A 20,433-nucleotide genomic window follows, 5' to 3' on the forward strand; every position below is an offset into this window, starting at 1 on the left:
GCACTTATGCTATTATCACTTTCTTTTAAACCTCGTTGTCGGCACACAAAAATGAACTAGGCCTTGGATGTTTCCAGTAAAAACACAGAAAAGTTGCCTTTGGCTGAGTTCTCTCTGAAACAGTAATGGATGCACAGACAGATACAGAGGATCATTTCCTTGGCTGGAGGCAGCGCTGCTCCTCCTCTCATGGTGTGTTGCACTGAGACATCACTATTTCATCACACAAAGCACCTGGATGAAAGATTTTGGCAGATAACTTTTTGTTTATTTATATAAAGCTCTTCTGGCATAACTTTCTATCTGACAGGGTGATTTTTCAGCACAGATTGATGATGACATATTCAATATAAAATTGCTCAGGGATTATCTTGCCATTTAAGAGGCTCCAGCTTATCTCACTTCATCATTTTTATTTTAGCAGTGAATTTTAACTTCAGGTGCATTTTTATCATCCTAAACCTGTTAATTAATTGCATCTCTTTAGCCTGAGCAAATATCTTGTTCCTAATGATATCATCTGTTCTAGTGTTGGGAACTTTAAGTCTGGCTTCCTGCTTCTGTTGGAAATCCCCTTTCACACATGCACTACAAGCCTGAACAGTCTTGGAAATTTCCAAGTTGCATGTATGAACACAAATATCTGACTTCTCACCTGATTTTATCCAGGCTCTTTCCTAACAGCCAGTTAAGAAATGTCAACAGTCAAGAAAATGTAATGTTACCAGGTGGATGGGATGATGATGCTCATATCACAACAACTTGACAACACCATCTGGACCTTTCTGCACTTAATACCTGCTCTATACACTCCTGTCATTATAGTGTCAGGCTTTGTTGCTTCATCAGCCACCTTAATTACACTAAATATCACACTCTGAGTACCTCTGGATCCTTTTTACATCACGTGTTGCCTCCTGGGACCTCCCTTGGGAAAGTCTTCTACTGTAAAGGATATGTGTAAAAGGCCTAGGGAGTGATTGTAGCATAAAGACACATGTCTGGAAGGTCCAGTCACTGGTTAATAAGTATTCCTGGCTACCATTACATCATGAAGAGAAAAGAACCCTACAATCAACTCAGAGAAAATTTTATTGGAAATATAAGACAGGGGATGACACAAAAAAACTTCCAAGGTGATCTCCAGTGCTGTGATAGCAGCAAAAGATGCATCTATTAAATACTGACTTGAACGGGGTGAATATTTATGCAGTCACTTATTTTTATTTAACAAAAATTACTTTGTAGGAATCTGTTTCACTTTGACATAAAGGATTTTTTTTTATTTTATAAAAACAGAATGTGATTATTTGCATACATGATGAAACCGTGCATTTTATTACATTTTGCCTGATTTATATGACTGAAAGGAGAATGGATGAGTTTGTGAGTTGGTGTAAGAGCTTGTGTGTGTTGGTTAAACTGCCACATGGTGTCACTGTAGTGGCCTTAAACTCAATAAGACCTCTGCCAAACACTTAACAACAGCTCTTCTCTTTCTCCTAAAGGCTCTACTTAATTGGAGGAAGGATACTTATCACTGTGTGTAGGATTACCGTAGCAGCTAACATCAGAAACTACAGCAGCCAGATTAATGCGCCATAGTGAGTAGTTTCTGCATAGAGTTCCTATTTCCAAGTATATGCACATTATACGTGCATGTCAACAATAAGAGAACCATTCCCTCGAGTTGGATGGAGTTATCAACCATCTTGACTGCAGCACTTTAGTAAATATGTATATTTTTTATGAGAGCAGGAGAAGTTTATTCCCTGAAGTTGTGATTATAGAGGCTTCTTAACGATGTGTGCATCCAAGCAACAAGCAACTGCTGCCAGTTTACAGTGAGCTCCCCCTCCTCTACAGTGGCAGCTGTTTAGATTGTGCAACGTGGCAGGCTAATTGAGAAATCTGGACCCGGATCCAAGTAAAGTCTTTGGAGTTTAATTAATTTTTTCGTGAGAGATAAATCCAGCCCTTTGTTATTTAAACATAATGAGATAGCTTCTGTAAATATAAGACAGCAAAGTTTTCTTAAAGAGTTTTTTTTTAAGTCTTTGAAGTGAGTAATGATGGTGTCAAATAGTTTTTATATTTTCTTAAAGAAGTTCTGATGGGAGTTGCTGGAGCAGAGCTTTTTACAGCCCCATTGGTGGACTGCATGTACTTCCTCAGCATCCTGCAGCCCAAGTCTGACTCAGACCCCCTCACTCTCCACCTCCAGCCTCGTGACACCTCCTCCTCAAATGTGTCTGCTCTCAACACAACCCTGGTCCACCTTTTGAGAATGAGTACACCTTTGCCACTCCGGTGATTGGTGCAGCAGGGGCCTGTATGCTGCTCTGTGGGTGTTTGGGGCCATGGCTACAGTCCAGGACCTCTAGTTTGACTTTGCCTTCACCTGTCTCAAAATACTAAAATACAGTGGAAAAGTGTAACTTGCAATGCCTTCCTGAGCCTGAGTATACACAACCACAATCATGGGCATGATTTTGCAGAAGGTCAGCATTTCTGTATTATAACTTCTTTTATTGAAGTTTCACCTTTTGAATTAAATCACGGGAAAAATAAACTTATTAGAATATGGTGTTTTAGGAGTATACAGTTTAAGTCTGTTGATTATTCTGTTAATGGTCTTTTTTTAAAATAACTTTTAATCCAGACCTTTTGATTCCATGTATCTGTACAAAATGCTTGATCTGATTTGAATGCAAACCCTGACCCTGCAGTTTTTTTGTTTTGTTTTCTAGTCCGACAGTAATAAACAAAACTTTACAGATTGAATTTTTTTTATTCCTGTGGTATTGCCTGCTGGGTCCCCACAGCCTGAGCAAAGGTGAGTCTGAGCTGTTTTGTTTCAAAGAATTACTCTTGCTGACGATTTCTGACAAGCTGGTAATTGGGTTTTTTGCTGACCTTCAGGTGGCCTCGGGTTCCTCTCTCTGCAGCAGAGCAGCACTTTAATTGCACCAGGCTGTGGCTTTGGGTGCTTTCTCCTCCACCTGTTGGCAGATTTGATGGGTGCAGCACACATTCTGGGCACCTAGGGCTGTGATTGACAGCCGACTCTTAGGGCAAAGTGAAGCTGCCACCAGAATAACAGATAATGAGAGGAGTGTAACTTCTTCCTCCTTCTTCCCTCTCCCACACAGCTGACAGCTGAACTGGAGTCCTGCTCACAGCTTGACATCTCTGTTGGGGAGTAAGTTCAGAACACACACAAAGTATGGAGTAAGTTTGGCCGCTGACATCTCTAGAAACTGATTTTGACTAGTTGCAGGTTGAATATATCTGGCTGGGGGGTTGTATCAACATTTATTTTGTTTAATCTGACAGCATCACATCCCTGCATTTGTAAACCTTAGGGGCAGCTGAACACTGGTGGAAGAAATATTCAGACTTTTGAAAGTACAAATTCTGCTAAAAAAATATTTGTGTCAGATACAAATCTGAAACCCACTCTTTCAAAAATTGTAAATAATTTTCACAACTCCACAAAATTGTTCTAAACCTTTACAAAATGTTAATTAATTCCATTGTCATGCCCGTTTATTCTCAATCTTAAATTCTGAAGGTCATGCAGTGATTTTAAGAAACGATCAGTAATGGTCGCCCACTGATTATCCCAGTCAGAGACACCACTGCTCCAGCAGTTCCACTTTCTCATTAACAGCACATTAATAAAAGGCATATTTCATTCCAGCAGAGATGTATTGCCCGGCCATCTTGGATGTGACAAATTATAATAAGACTTTTGAATTATGTAGCGAGCAGTTACGCCTTGATTGGTGGCAGCCTCGCTCATCCCTTCCAGGCATGAAAAGAGTGATCTTCAAGTAATTGCCAAGGTTCTTAGCAGTGCCATCTGTCAGGAAAGTTCATTCGAGGTCGTCTGGGATGAAAATCTGAGGATGTTTGTGCTGTGTGTGGACAAAAAAAACGTCCAGCAAGGCGAAAAAAAAAAACCCAGATTGGATCTGTGCACAGAGATCAGAAGGACGCCTTGGGCAGGAATCGATTATAAATTAAGATAAAATGAGATATTCATGTTTTTTTTGTCTCAGTTTAAACACCTTCCTAAACACCTTAAGCCTCAGATAAAGAGTCTATTTGCAGCTGCAGCTCTTCCTAACAAAGAGGCTCATAGATGACTAAAATCAGACAAGTGATGCAATGTTTACATTTTCCTATCAGCTTGTAGCACCTGAAGGAAGCATCTGCCTCTGCTGTGGAAACATGCCACAGGAATGAAGATTGATAGTGTTTAGAGAGAGAAGCCATCTGACTGCGCTGATCATAATTAGGTGGCTCTGGACGTACCTTCAGCGTGCTAATCGCCCACAAACCTCCCAGGCCTGACATATAGACAAATACATTCATTAGCAGCTTTGTGCTGATCGCTGTCACTGACTAGCAGGTGTCTACTTGCTGCAATAATTGGGGAATTTGTGGAGTTTGTGGTGTTTTTGTGGGCTTTTTTAAAAAATTCTCACAAATGAGGCAAAGTTGCATCAGTATGCAAGTTGTGTTTTAGAGAAGGTCAGGGCTTCCGCAAATATTTGCATTTGAACACTTTGACATTTAGTGCACACAGTTACATAACACACTTTTTTTTAACCACTAATGCATGATGCCAAGCAGAAACTGGCCTTCATAGTTAGAAAATACAAAGATATCATTAAGCATGTTTGAAAGTTTTATTGTTTTAGTGCATCATCTTTGCATATCATTTCTCCAGTATTTGCTTATGCAATATCTTTGCCAGGCTGCATGGTGGTGCAGTGGTTAGCTCTCACAGCAAGGAGGTTTCTGGTATGAATCCTTGTCCTGCAGGGCCTTTTTGTGTGTTTTTATGTTCTCCTGTGCCTGCTTAGGTTCTCTCCAGGGGTTCGGGCTTCCACCCACAGTCCAGTGATTCACTCATTTGCCTAAATAGTGACTCTGATGTTTGTAGGTGTCAGTTGGAATGTGTCTGGTTGTTAATACTGTTGATAAGTGGTCGGATAATGCATGGATATCTTTGCCAAAACATTACTGCAAATGAGCTTTAACTTGGTTTTGGTGCTGATACTGCACAATAGAAGTGGAGAGCTTGAGAATGAATAAATTATATGGTTAATTCAGATCACTGTTAGGTGAGCTGTACAATGGGTTTGTTTTTTCAAAAGTAATCCACAGGAATCATGAGGGAAACCTCTGTTTTGGCTTCCTCCTCGCCAAAACAGATATTCTCCCAAAAGCTAGGGGGCAGTGTCTTCAAAAATCACATCAGTTGCATGTTTTGTTGTCTGTCATGTCTGCATCAGTAAAAAATGAGCAGATTTGCACAGCGAGGTGAAAATTAGCCACACAGGGCCAGGGAGAAGTTTTTAAAGTATTTTAAAGTTGATTAATCAATTCAGCCAAAGTGAAGGCTTTTTAAAGTATTACAGAGTCTTAAATACAAGACTACAAGATCTTAAATTTTAGCGTTTTTTTATTGTAATTTTTTTAGCACATTCGCTTAAAGAGGTTGTAGGCTAGTGTTTCTGCTTTTACTTTTTTGAATTTACTAGTGCATCTCAAAAAATTAGAATATCATGAAAAAGTTCAATATTTTTTGTCACTTGTTTCTGAAAGTGAAACCCATGTATTATATAGACTTATTACACACAGAGTGAAGTATTTCAAGCCTTTATTTCTTGAAATGTTGATAATTATGGCTTACAGATAAGAAAACCCAAAATTCAGTGTTTCAAAACAATTAGAATATTACATAAGATCAATTTCAAAAACGGATATTTTAAACAGAAATGTCAGGCTTCTGAAAAGTATGTTCATTTCTATGCCTTCAATACTTGGTTGGGCCTCCTTTTGCATGAATTACTGCATCAATGCGGCATGGCATGGAGGCGATCAGCCTGTGGCACTGCTCAGGTGTAATGGAAGCCCAAGTTGCTTTGATAGCGGCCTTCAGGTCATCTGCATTGTTGTGTCTGGTGTCTCTCATCTTCTTCTTGACAATACCCCATAGATTCTCTATGGGGTTCAGGTCAGACCAGTTTGATGGCCAATCAAGCACAGTAACACCATGGTCATTGAAGCAGCTTTTGGTACCTTTGGCAGTATGGACAGGTGCCAAGTCCTGCTGGAAAATGAAATCAGCATCTCCATGGTGCTTGTCAGCAGAAGGAAGCATGAAGTGCTCTAAAAATGTCCTGGTAGATGGCTGCACTGACTGTGGACTTCAGAAAACACAGTGGACCAACACCAGCAGATGCCATGGCAGCCAAAATCACTACTGACTGTGGAAACTTCACACTGGACTTCAAGCAACTTGGATTCAAGTTCCCAGAGTCTGGAGGAAGAGTGGAGAGGCACAGAATCCAAGTTGCTTGAAGATGGCAGTGTGTCACTTTTTCTTCTCCCTTGAATCCTGGGGTGGGGGGACTCTGCTTTTCTTAGGTACATGTAGGAGGGGCTCCAAGGAAAAATGGTTGGGAAACACTGAAGTAAGGTATACATAGGAGCTGTTAAACAGGTTTTCCCTCATTAAACGATTAACTATGTAGTGTCAGTATCTACGGATTCTGGAAGCAGAAATACCTCCATACGTTGTATTTTACATCATTGTGTCATCATAACAACACCAACTGTCCAATGATAACAAGAAGAGGACTGAAATAACATAATTTTTGCAAGAAAACCAGTGTTCTTATTTTAGGATGGAGGTAAGTCAAGATCTTCAGAAAGTTTGTTCTCGGTCACAGAACGCCTGGGCCAATAAGACTCATTTGAGAAAAAAGAGCTGCCGGCTTTGGGCGTTGTTTAGTCAGAGCGACTGCAAGCCTGTAAACAACGGCTGCGGGTGCAGAGATTAGCATAGATGCAGCTATGGCTGCAGTTTAATCAGAACTGGACAACATTTGTTTAGTAAAAAACTGTTTCATTCAGTCACCCCTCTGAAATTTCTGCCTTCCCCAAACACCATGTATGGGCTGTTGCCCGGATAGATTTGAAATACATTCCCTGCAATGGATAATGTGATACAGTCAATCTGGTGTGTCAGGTTAATTTAAAAAGCAGCATAGATTTTGGTACCGCCTAGACACATTATGTAGTGTGAAGTCCCCTTTAAAGCACTGGTAATCTAGATTTTATAATCCATAGGAGGTTCAGTCAAGTTTTTCTTTAAACAAACTGAACAAAAGTGAGCTGGATAATATGATTCATGGAAGAGAAACAGTAAATTTCCAGCTCCAGATCAGTTTTATCTGATTTGAACGATAGGGACCGGGTGTTTTAATGGGTTAAACTGGTGAAATATTTTGGATTATGTTGGCACAATTATCACCTCCAAATGTTAGATTGCATATAACTCTTCTTTAATTTCTTAGAGATCAAAACAGAAATACCCTTTGACCCCTCAATAGATATTAGTATATGGATCCTAGATCACATTTGTGACATTCAGTGTTATGTCTGAGCAGGATCAATGCTTTACCTTTCTCTTCATTCAATCCTAATACTTAAGTGTTCAATTGATTCCTTATTGTGGTGCAGCAAATTTTAGAAAAGCTTATCATTTTCTAAAAAGTGTAATTTCCTAACATATAACTGTACACTCTTCTAGAATCTCCACCTCTTAATTGACTCTTTTCTTATTTCTGGGGACCAGAAAAAAATCAGCCTTAGTCTGCAGTTCTTTCCACACACTGCAGGTAGCATGCAAATGTTGTAACTTTGTGTTTAGGCGAATCCAGTAGATTGAATTCTAGTACCAGCACAGTCCCCTCATTAAAAACAGCGCAGACCTTGTGCAAACCAAAATACTTCATGATTAAACTTTGGGCTGCATCTAAGGGGAGGACAGAAATAGATGTTCATTGATCTCAGGAGGGAAAGGAGGAGAGGAATGTGCCTCTGGTTTGATATCATTAGATCAGAATCTTATTTGAATCTCTGTGTGTACAAATAGTTTTCCAGTGAGAGTTTTCAAGCGAAAATTCCTTCATTGCATGCTACAATGTTTTTTTTATTGCTAATAAGAGTAAAATCAAAGTTCTCAGTGGAGCCACATTGCCACAATGTTTTCTTCAAATTCTGTCAATAAATAGAAGGAAAATGAGGTTCAGTCATGGTGTACAGCTATGTCCCAGCCTGACATAAACACACATACTCACACATCCATATAATGATGACATCAAACCATCTGCAGAGCTCCCATCCCCATGTGTCAGTGGACCTGTGCTCTCATTAATGCCTCCACATTGCCATCCATCTACCTGTGCCAGTGTGTCTGAGCACATTTTGGCTTCTTCTCTCTGTCCAGGTGCTCTGTTATTTATAGTCACAAAAAAAATATCAGTCATTGTTCACACTGACAGTTGCAGACAGTAGCGCTCTCCCCTCATACACAGTCATATACACACATATGCTGGACATGGAGGGTTGTCGAATGGAACAAATTTTTCTTGTTTTCAAGCTTAAAGATGAGGCTGTGTGCACCTTTGGCGGATGCAAGAACAGTACGGTGAAGTAAAGGGAAATTTGTGATGAACTAAAATATGGGTTCAATATTTTTAAGCTAACTTTCGCCCACAAAATCAAATCCTGCATTTCTCTACAAATCTCATAAGCCCAGAATTTATTCACAATAGAACATAAACAACATATCAGATGTTGAAACTGAGACATTCATGAAAAATATAAGCTCATTTGGATTTTGATGGCAGGAACATATCTCAAAAAAGTGAATGAAGAGTGCATCCCCTCTCATTCTAGCAACAGTTTAACATCTGGGAAGTGAAGAGACCAGTTGCTGGAGCTGTTGTTGTCCCATGCTTATCTAATTCAGGATTCTAGCTGCTCAACAGCCCTGGGTCTTCTTTGCTGGATTTTTCAGTTTATGATGCACCAATGTTTACGCTGTGATGGATGTGGTATGTGGTTTAGCATTGTTTTGCCAAGGCCTTCCCTGAAAGAGACACTGTGTCTGGATGGGAGCAAATGTTGTTCCAAAACCTCTATATAGTTTTCAGCGTTGATAGTGCCTTTCCAAATGTGTAAGCTGCCCACACCATAGGCACTAATGCAACCCCATACTATCAGAGATGCTCATAACAAGTTTGGAGGATACAGCGTCCATGGTTTTCAAAAATACTTTAAAATTTTGATTCACCACAGAACAGTTTTCCATTTTGCTTTTTCCCATCTTAAATGAGCAGCAGATGGAAGAAGGCAAAGTTTTACTAAACCTGTTCACATGTTACAATGTTACAATGTCATTTAGCAGATGCTTTGGTCCAGTACATCTGAGAGTAAGTACAACACAAGCAAAGATCTACAGAAGAGGAAGCAACATCACTAACTGCCACAAAGTGCTTCTTTTGTTGTTTTGTTTTGTTTTTTCTTGTTCTTATAATATACATCAGCAATGAAACAACCAGTAATTAACGTGAGACCACAAATAATGACCAAGTACCAAGTGCTGGATCACTCACAAAGAGCTGGGCACAAGATCCCCAGAAGAAGAGCAGGACAGTGTGAGTCAGCTGTGGGCGGCAGACTCATTCTACCACTGGGGACAACAGTGAATAGTCTAGCTAAGAGCATAGTGTTCTCTAAAGAGCTGAGTCTTCAGCTTCACATGTGACTTCTTCTTTGCATGATGCTGCATCAGTTACATTTGTGGATGGCACAGCAAACTGTGTTGACAGTGATTGTGTTCCTGAGCCATGCAGTGATTTCCAGTGCAGAATCATGCCTGTTTAATGCAGTGGTGCCTGAAGGCCACCAGCATCAAGTGTTGACCTTTGACCTTGTCCCTTGTGCACATAGATTTCTTCCAAATTCTCTGAATCCTTTGATATTATGTACTGCAGATAGTGGGGTATTAAAAGTCTTTACAATTTTATGCTGAGAAACATTTTCCTGAAATTGATCCACAATTTTTAGGCAAAGTTTCTCACAGACAAGTGAAACTCTGCCCATCTTTACTCGTAAGAGACGCTGCTTCTCTAAAACGTTCCTTTTATACCCGGTCATGTGAGTGATCTGTTGCCAAATAACCTAATTAGTTGAAAAGTTCTCCTACAGCTGTTTTTCATTGCTAATGTTTACTTTTCAAGCCTTTTTTTACCCTGTCTGCCATCGAATTCTAAATGAGGTAATATTTTAATGAAGTGGTTAAATGGCTCTGTTTCAACATTTGATCGACGGTTTATGAGATTAATAAATCACTGCATTTATACGTTGTCTTTTAGAGCTGAACCTTTTGTATCGTTGACAAAAATATCTGGTAAGAATCTCAGAGGAGTTGTCCGCCTTTTTTGGAACACTTCACATATAAAGTGCGTTTTATATGCACTTGTCACCAGGAGAAGACTCGTAACGAATTAAAGTGATTAAAAGTCCTTTTGATGTCAATAATGTTCTGAAATCCATATCACCTATGAGGACCACGTAAGCACGGGGTAAGACTCATTTATGCTGCTTTTGATCCTGCTTATTCCAGAAATAAACTTGTCTAAAAATATTCATGACAGCAAAGTTCAAAGTCACTTCTTGCTCTAACAGAGATCAAAATAGTTTCAGGGAGAAGCTCCTGTTTTTGAGAAACCTCAGCAATTTTCCATTACACTAGCTGAGTATATGTCTCTCCTTTTTGATGATTTGTCTCAAACTGTCTATTGCATTTTACTGAACTCAGTATACCCTTTGCTGTATTCTTTGGGGACAGCTCTCCTTTGCTGCCGTGAAACAGATATGGTTAAAAACGGCCTAATTTTCCAAAGAGCTGACATTTGTCTGCGCTCGCTAAGCTGAAATCTCATTTATTTTGGGTTTATCTTTGTCTTTGTGGAATCTATTGTTATCTGTAGTCAGCTTGTTCTATTGTGCAGATACAGTATGTGTGGAAAATCTCTTGATTTTCTGGCCTGCTTACCGACTTGCTTTTTCGTAAGCCAACATATTGTTTACACTGTTTGTGAGCAGGACTGTTTATGTTGTACGTACAGGAAATATTTGTCTGCAGACATCCATTTTAACAGGCAGCATCCAGAAGTGTTTGGACTTGCTGCAGACTTATGTAACTTTCTAAACTGGAGTTTTAAAGACTCCTTTTCCACACTTTGGGAACTTCTGTGTAAAAGTTTAATCTAGCCTGAAGGATGCCAAACAAACCCTGCTGTCAAAGAGACACTATCAATTTAGCATAGGTCATTTGGCTGGATTTGTGTGTGTACCGTATGTGCATTTCAGATAGACTGTATTAAAAGGCTGAAGGAGAATTATTTGGCCATTTGGTTGGAAATGACACGTGAACACCACAGTGTTATAATCTGGTGAGTAATGCACATCTCCTCCAGGGATTTGCTGTCATTAAGCTACCAGATACACAATTTGGGGATGAAGTTTGGCTTGGAGTGAGCATTCTGAGTCATCCCGAATGTGTTGTATGACTTAGTTCTGTCAAGGAAAGCCAAGTTTCATTATAACATTTCCAAAAACTTTCCTAATTAAGCTTGTTTATGTGTCATGTTGAGGGTGCTACTTAAAGCTGTTGCAATAAAACAGAAAGCACTATATAGCATAATCACAACATCATATGGGTAAGTGCTTTTGTACTGAATAATGGCACAGTGAGGACCTATAATTTGGTTAAAGACAGTAGACTATCTTAATGTAAAAGTTAGCTTAGCCTTTTTAATATTAGTAGCCTACTATTTAAAACACCCCAGGGCAAGTTGTGATTCATAGTAATATATGATTCCACTGTCTTACATAAATGAAAATAACATGCGTTTGTGTATTTGTCTGTTTAACTTGAAATTAGTTGCAAATATCAGGTGGTGCAACCACAAATAAATGAAGCCTTGTATGCCATTTGCCCCTATTCAACACCTTTTTTTCAGTTAAAGTGTTATTTATTCTTATCCAAACACTTGATTATTCTTAATTATTTATGTTAGTGTTTTTATCACATGTCTACAGCCGCACAATAATCGACATGACTTCCATTTCAGGCACTCATAAAGCGTTAGAGGCCACTTTTACTGTCCTTATTTCTCTAAAGCAGACACAGCCAGACAAAACAGACGCTCCATCGCTATCCCACGCATGCGCGCTCCCGCCAGAACTCGTGTACGAGCAGCGTACCGTCGCGCGCTCCCTCCTTCACTGCAAAACTTGGGAGTTGGATGAGCAGCAGCAGCAACTGGTACCAGCCGTCTACAACTGAACACTAACGCGCTCCTGTCACTGTGACTCCTTCGTCTTGGAAACAAAAGTACAACTACGGAAAAACTATGGAAGCAAAGAGAGTGGAAACCATTTCTGCCCGCGTGGATGCCGCTGTGTCTTCACCTGGTAGGACAGTGGTTGCATGTTTTGGCGCGTGCATTGATTATTTGGACTGTGCTGGTCGCTCTTGCAGGAGAAAACGTCAGTTAAAACTCCTAGCTTAAAAATTACGGTTAAATGTCGCCTTGCTCACAAGTCAAAATAAACAATATGGACAGTTTAACTTCTTTTTTAAATTAAGGAATATTTTATTATTCTGGTTACTAATTAATTAAATAAGATACATTTTTGATAAAACGGTAACGTTTTTTAACGGTTGACACCAAATTAGCTTATTTCACGCTTCGTGTTTGCTAGCTGAAGCTGAAGTTAGCAATTTAATGAAAATGTAAAATTTCTATCAAAGTAGCTGGCTGTTAAAGCAGTTGTGCCCTACTTAGCTGTTTACAAAACAATTAAAAGTAGGTACGAAACAGTTAATGGCTAGTATATGTGGAAAGGCAACATTAAATCGTTTTTATAGGAGCTGGCTGTTTTCTCATGCGAAAGTTTAGCTTGCATGCCTCTATAGACCATATTTTAGTGCTTGCTTGTGTCACGGAGGAAACTGTAGAGTCATGTCTGGACTTTTGCCTTCTCTTGAAAGTAAAAATGTATTTGTGGTTTTGGTTTCGGCGAGTTTTTTCAATTAATCTGCATTTCAGCTTTTTTCATGCAAGCTGAAAGGCTGCACGTGCTGCTTTGCAATACTGTTGTATTGAGTTGGCCAGGTTTGGAAATCAATTTTGCAACAAGTATAGTCCACTGTAGTTTACACTTTGTTTACTGTAGGCTACAGTAGACTGTTCAGCCCCATTGTGATAGCTGAATGTGATCATGCTGTCATAAATTAAAGGCACAACGAGCATAGGAGATCAAATTGTATGGATCCTTTAACTTCATCCTCCTACTTTCAACTTTATGTCCCCTAAGGGAACTTGCTTTGCATCCAGGTAAAACAGTACAATCATTTAGACTCAGCCACAAGGAATGCTGAAATATAGGAATACAGTGAGGGTCAAGTGAATGTAAAACTGTCTAAAAGCATAATCAGACATGGGTTGTGAAAAAGGAAATGCTTCAAATGGGATCATTTTTTTAGATGTTGTGTTATGACTTGAGTCATGAAGAGCTGTTTATCCTGTTGGATTTTGCCTTTGGTTTTCTGCTCAAGTCCAGCACGGAGAGGATGCTCATGATACTATGTTTTGGTGTTAATATTCTCGTGTGAAAGGTTTTAGTCGGATCAGGTAATTTAATGCCATTATTTAAATGGCAGCCTAAACCTCTTTTTTTTAATCTTGTAATGAAAGGCTACCAAAGGAGGTGATGATAGCTGAGGTGAGGACAGATTTAAAAAGGACTGTTGGCGCAGCAGTAGTCGAGTGGTTGGGGCGCATGCCATGTACGCGGGCGACCCGGGTTCGAATCCGGCCTGTGGCACTATTTCCTGCATGTCTCTCCCCGCTCTCTCCCCTGTTTCCGACTCTGTCCACTGTCCTATCAAAAAAAAGGCCAAAAATAAATCTTTAAAAAAAGATTTAAAAAGGACTGTCGTTAACTTGCTGCACACTTAGTTTGGACTAGTTGAGCTTCTAGAGGAAATGCAGGCACTGGGATTTTTCTTTTTTTCCTTTAATTTTACAAACTAAATCTGTATTTTCATTGAATGTCAACTTAATGATAATGCAAACACTGAGATGCTTGTAATTTTTGATGAGCTCCACAGTTTGGATTTAACTTCCCTCCAACATCCATTCACATGTCACACCACTTGACAAAATCATCCACCGCCGGTCCAGGTCCTAAGTCCTTCCACACAGCACCTGAACCCCCCCTGCATCCTTCTTTCTTCATACTTAGAAAGCGTTAAGAATAATGATCACTCAGTTATAGTCCATATCCCTTTAGGCTCCTCACTGCCTCTGTCAGAGCCAGAAGAGCCATTAACAGCTCATCAGTCTTTGTTCAGGTTCATGTTTGTTTGCACACCTAATTGACTTCTAATTACCTTTGTTAAGGATATGAGTCATACCTTCTAGCTTTAAACAGATTTGAGCCTTCGGTGGGTTTATCTCTCATGGCTCCTTATGCAAATGTTTTATGCAATTATTCCCATCAATAGCACTTACCATCAGTGTGAAAACTGGAAAACAATGTGGTATGTAAACACTAAAATAACTGCTTTACCTTGGTGCCAACACATATGCAGATTTCAGGAATAATGCTGCTAAAAGAGCTGAGTAATCCAAATCTTGGATAGGGGACAGAAGAACATTATGTTCAGTTTCAGACTAGATTGATTTAATTTGGGGCACACTTTTTCTTTTGACAATGAATATAATCTTTCTTTCTGACATATTGTTCAGTAGCACAAGATTCCCTAAGGCTTTTGGTGCTGTTCTCGGCTTATATGTGGCTTATGTTGACACAGAGATGCCTGTTGACTTGAGTTTTATCTTGTAGAACTTTGTCACTCACACAGACACACACTGTGTTATAGTTTTTCTTGCTGTAACTGGCACCCCTGACCAAGCTCTGCGAAGTAATTTATGGAGGAAACTATGCTTCTAAATCTATGTATTTCCCCTCATTGCTCTATCCTTTACTCACTCCTTCAAGCTCCCATCACTTGGTCCCTCATGGGTGACCACATTGTGCCCCCTCCTCAGGGGAAATCATAAAAAGTAACGATAGCCTACAAAAATGCTACAGCCACCCAGCCATGAGTTGATCCTCCCAGGAGCTGCTTCCTCGGTGTGGTGATTCTCTGCATCAGTGCCTTGGAGCTCTCACAGATCACCATTGTAACTTCTGTCAGTGCTTGCCAAAGGCTCCCCTAGACATTTCTCTTCTTTAGTACCATCTCTGTGAGTTCCAGACATGCGATATATGAAATGCGTCCCCGTAAGGTTTGTTGTTCCGAATGAGCTGCTTTCAGCACCACGGCTAGCTCCAGCTTCTGTGTGTAAGTAGTTGGAGAACAGGCTGTGTACATGGTGGGATTTCTGTGATGAATGTCCTGTTTTTCTTTGTGTCAGTATGAATTATCATTTCAAATTATGCCTCACATCGTGTAGTTAGGGTCTTGCACAGGGCTAAACAACACTGAGTAAGGATACAAAGTACAAGTGTTGCTGCATGCGGTAGCACCCTGTTGAATCGATGTTTCATTTACTCTAATTTGCATTTAATTACTTGGGCTAGATTTATGTTTTGCCTGCCATGGGTTTAATATTTTATAACAGAGCTAGTTAAAAACTTTGCAGATCACTTCTAGTCCTCAGGCAACCCACAGTATATGAAACAGTTTTACGTATAGAACATCTTAAAGATAAGATGTGACAGGTTTAAAGAGTGTCTAAAGCTTTTTCTTGTGTTTTCTATATGACAGCATTTATTAGACCATTGCAAAGAGTACCTTAAACTTAGACTTTGAAGAATCCAGTGTAAGGTGAGTAGTCAGGAAGTCAAGAAGGTCACAGTCATTCTTACTAGCTTGAAACAAGAACGACAACTTACAGTCCTCTCCAGTCTTATCAGTATTACAGACATTGAGCTGAATCGGGATTTTAAAGTTTGAGTTTGTGGCCCATGTGTTTTGACTTTGATGTGACAAAAGACTAGAGCTGGGCAGTTAATCGAAAAAATAATCGAATCCGACATTTAGAGCCAATAACCGACGAAAACCTGCCATGTCAATTATTTCATTTTTTTCCCTTGTAATATCTCTCTCTACTAATGCACCACCCCCTTAAAAAGCACTACTAGCTGTGTAGTCACATGATAGGCAGCCAGGTAGTTTCATTTCAGCCTTGTATTTTGACATCAGTTGTCTCAGTAAATAACCATTAATTGTTAATTGCATGTTCCTGTCAGTAATTCGTTTTAACATTATACAGATATTTATAGACCAAGCAGAGTCGGAGGTTGGGGGTGGAATAATAGTTCATCAATAGCAATCGAGGTAAAAAGCCCAGTTTATCGTGATTTTGATTTTTGCCATTATCGGCCAGCACTACAAAAGACTCATGTATATTCTCTTCTGGAAAGAAATACGGATACAGGCGGAGTTTCTGTGCATACTCTGCATTCATCTCATCTTCACATTCTCTGAAATCTTAAGGTTATGGACCAAACATTGTAATACATCTGATAGTTGTTGGGTCAGTGTTGACCAATGTAGCCAGTTGTTCAAGCCAGAGCAGTAAAACATTACACAGACAAATAATTTTCAAAAAACGGCAGAACTTACTTGTAATTTGTGAGGAATATTTCTAAATATTATGTGAGTTGTTTGAAACTATAAGTATACATATGACGGTGGACATAACAGCTGGGTAGGGGACAGACAGAGCAGCAACAAAGAAGCTGTGGAGCTCTGTGTGAGACATTGACCTCTAGTGGATTCATTCTTTAACGTCCACCCCTGTGTATCAGATGTGTGTGAGCATGTCGGCAGTGGCAGTTGTATCAAATGAGTCTTAAGTGCAGCAAATGGCTTACAGCTGGGGATGAAGTGGTTTCTCAGTAGAGGCTTTTGCACACTGAGTCAATTTTTTTCTTCAAAAAATGCCACAAAAAATATATGATGGTAAAATGTGTTAATCGAGTGTACAAAGACTAATTATTTTTTCAGAACAGGATTGATTTTTTAAATTTGATTTTTGTGTATATCAAAGTCATTTGAATGGGTTATTGATTAGTTAGAACAGCATCTGCAGCTTCTTTCTCAGTCGCTCTCCCTCCCACTATTATGTGGATATCAGATATGGAACGTAAGAAATAATGGCCAAAATTTGTACTCACAGCCATGAAATTCACAAATTGCTGTGCATTGCATTGCTGTGACACACAAGCTTGTGTAAATACCCTTTGAAAGCACTCCATCAGGAGTCAGTGGTGTTTTTGAAAAAAGGTTTATGAAAAAAAGAAAACCTTAACACTATAAACCGTGGTGTAAAAAATAATATCTGTACGGAAATGTTGCAAATGCATGGGTTTGCAGAAGAGTGCAAAAGTTGCTTGCAATTGCTGGCACCTAATATTGAAAACAGGACATTACCAAATATTTGAATCCTGTGATTTCTAGTTTTTTTGCAGAGGTTTACTAGAAATTTGCTAGTATCATATCTAGGTGGTACAGTGTGTAAAATTGGGACTATCAACATCTAACAGTCAATTCTGGAGTGTGATGCTCATTTCTCTGGTGATAACTGTGGGAACCAGTGAAGTTTAAAAATCAATACATGCTTAACTGTTATTTGGCTCCTTCTATGGTGCCATAGAAACAGGCAAAATGCAAAAATCCAAGATGGCAGCGTCCTTGGAGGGGACCCTCCCTATGTATGAATAAAAGGCTTATTCTGAGTTAATTTAAAACATAAATTTAAAAAATGTGTTATCAGATGTCAACACTAATTTAGATCAATCTACTTATAAATGTTATGTTTCATTTTAACCAAGCTTGTTTTGCTAAATGCTAACAGGCTAAATATTACATACTGCACCTTTAAAATGCTTGTACATCGCGTTCTAAAATATTATGCAAATTACATTTTTCTCTTATTTTCCTAAATAGTCAATGCAAATGACAGTCAGTATAATTTCATCAACTGTTAGAACATAATTCAAATTCGATCACCCAAACCTCCCAGTGATAATGATTTTTTTTTTTCAAAAAACATTTTATAGGTTGAAAAGAACCGAAAATGGTCGTTTGTTGAATTTGCAGCATTAGAGGTCATATTAATGGAAATCAAAAGCTATTTCAATCAAAAACATCTTAACAGGCATAGTTACATGGTAATGTATGACCTTTTCTTTGATATCACCACAGTTCATGCATCCATTGAACTTGTGAGTTTTTGGAGATTTTCTGTTTGAATTTCTTTGCAAGATGTCAGAATAGCCTCCCAGAGCTGCTGTTTTGATGTGAACTGCCTCCCACCCTCATTGATCTTTAGCTTGAGGTCAGGGGAGGATGGGGGCCACACCAAGACTTTCTCTTCTTTTATGCCCATAGCAGCCAATGACACAGAGGTATTCTTTGCAGCATGAGATGGTGCATTGTCATGCATGAAGATAGTTTTGCTACAGAAGGCATGGTTCTTCTTTTTGTACCATGGAAGAAAGTGGTCAGTCAGAAACACTATATACTTTGCTGAGGTCATTTTCACACCTTCAGGGACCCTACAGGGGCCTAACAGCTGTCTTCCTATGATTCTGGCCCAAACATGACTCTGCCACATCCTTGCTGACGTCACAGCCTTGTTGGGACATGGTGGCCATCCACCAACCATCCACTACTCCTCCATCTGGACCATCCAGGGTTGCACGGCACTCATCAGTAAACAAGACTGCAACCAAGGCCCACTGCAACCATTTCTGCTTGTGAGCATTAGTTAGGGGTGGCCGAATAGTAGGTTTATGCATGACTGCAAGCCTCTGGAGGATCCTACACCTTGAGGTTGGTGGGACTCCAGAGGCACCAGCAGTTTCAGATACCTGTTTGCTGCTTTGTAATGGCATTTTAGCAGCTACTCTCTTAATCTGATGATTTTTTCTGACAGAAACCTTCCTCATTATGCCTTTATCTGCAGGAACCCATCTATGCTCTGAATCAGCCACAAATTTCTTCATGGTAGGATGGTCACACTTAAGTTTTCATGAAATATCTAATGTTTTCCAGGGTTTCCTCCAGGATTTTTTGAAACTGTGGGGGAGGGCTTTGCCTAACCCCCCCATTGGACATGTGGCATGTCCAATAACTTGGACATGCCACATGTCAAAACACACACATTCATGCTTGTTGTCAGACCAACCTGCACTCACGGATGGACACACAAACTGTCTCTCCTCTATTCTGTCACACACGCACAGACACACGCCCAACTGCTCCTGACAGGAGCCTGACAGTCCGTCCCTGTTGTTTTTATCCAGTCTCGTATCGTAACAGAAACTAAACCAAAGTTCCACTGGAGTTTTTATAACAACAAGCTATTTTTAGATTGCTAGCATCTCATCTCCATTATGAGACACAGTTGATGATGAATATATCTACAGGTTTACCGCTAATCATCGGATTATAATCAGGGAAGTACTAAACTAAACGAAATTAAAGTTTATCAGCCATCTGTGTGTGACGACAGACAGGAAATTTAGACTCCAGTGTTCGTGTTTCAAAATTAAGTTACAGAGCAGTGGCACATTTCATGATTACAATTTCCAACTCTTATTGTGGTTCATAAATGTGCGCAAATATAGATTATATGGATCCATTCATAAAATATAATTTACATTTTTAACCTCTGAAAACAAAGATCATAATTCTGAAGGCATGGCGGCTTTTATTTTGGCGTGGCGGTGCGCCACGATCAATTACATGTAGCGGAAACCCTGTTTTCATACCTTGTCCAAGGCATTGCACTATTTGATGCTTTTCAGCAGCAGAGAGATCTTTTTTCTTTCCCATATTGCTGAAACCTGTGGCCTGCTTAATTATGTGGAATATCCTTCCTAAGTAGTTTTCCTTTAATTGAACTCACCTGGCAAACTAATTATCACAGGTGTCTGAGATTGATTTCAGTGATCCAAAGAGTGCTGAGACACAACACCATCCACGAGTTTAACTGAAAAGCAAGAAATGGAATGTTTATGACACTAAAAGCCAATTTGCATAATAATGTGGAACGCGGTATATTGTGACAACTCTGCTATAACTTGAGGCTTTCTTGATTTAACATTAGTTATGTGAATTCAATTTTTCCAGGATGATGCTCTCCAGAGAAGACAAAAAACATGTATTTGTTTTGTAGAGGCGAGGCATAAACCCCAGTGCGCTGCGGCAGCTTTGAGCTTTGGTGGTGTGAATAGAGCTGACCGCATGCAGTGTGTTTGTTTTCTCAGCATCTGTCAGCTAGTAGTTCTGAGATCACAGAGAGGTACACAAAGGTACAGGCTGTAGAAACTGCTCCAAATCTGTCAGACAGTAAAATCGTCTGGTGGAGCAAACGTTTTGACAGCATGCAGCACAGGATGACCATTGTGAGTTATTCTCTCTCTGATGCTTCAGAAGATGTGCTGTTTGATTTGTTATCAGCATTAATA

General features: G+C 39.6%; 1 protein-coding gene across 2 annotated transcripts in view; it reads left to right on the top strand.

The window, feature by feature from the left end:
- Positions 1–12,193: 12,193 nt before the first annotated feature.
- The window catches only part of kcnip4a (potassium voltage-gated channel interacting protein 4a), a 217,149-nt gene continuing 208,909 nt past the window's right edge, over positions 12,194–20,433 (top strand). Inside the window, exon 1 of one of the 2 annotated variants that reach the window (XM_041778727.1) lies at positions 12,194–12,351. In XM_041778727.1, coding sequence (XP_041634661.1) covers positions 12,291–12,351 — 61 coding nt within the window. In that variant the 5' untranslated portion in view covers positions 12,194–12,290. The remainder of the gene's footprint in view (positions 12,352–20,433) is intronic. The other variant, XM_041778724.1, reaches the window with a different exon arrangement.

This window comes from Cheilinus undulatus, linkage group 22 (genome assembly GCF_018320785.1).
Source record: "Cheilinus undulatus linkage group 22, ASM1832078v1, whole genome shotgun sequence".
Taxonomy (NCBI): domain Eukaryota; kingdom Metazoa; phylum Chordata; class Actinopteri; order Labriformes; family Labridae; genus Cheilinus; species Cheilinus undulatus.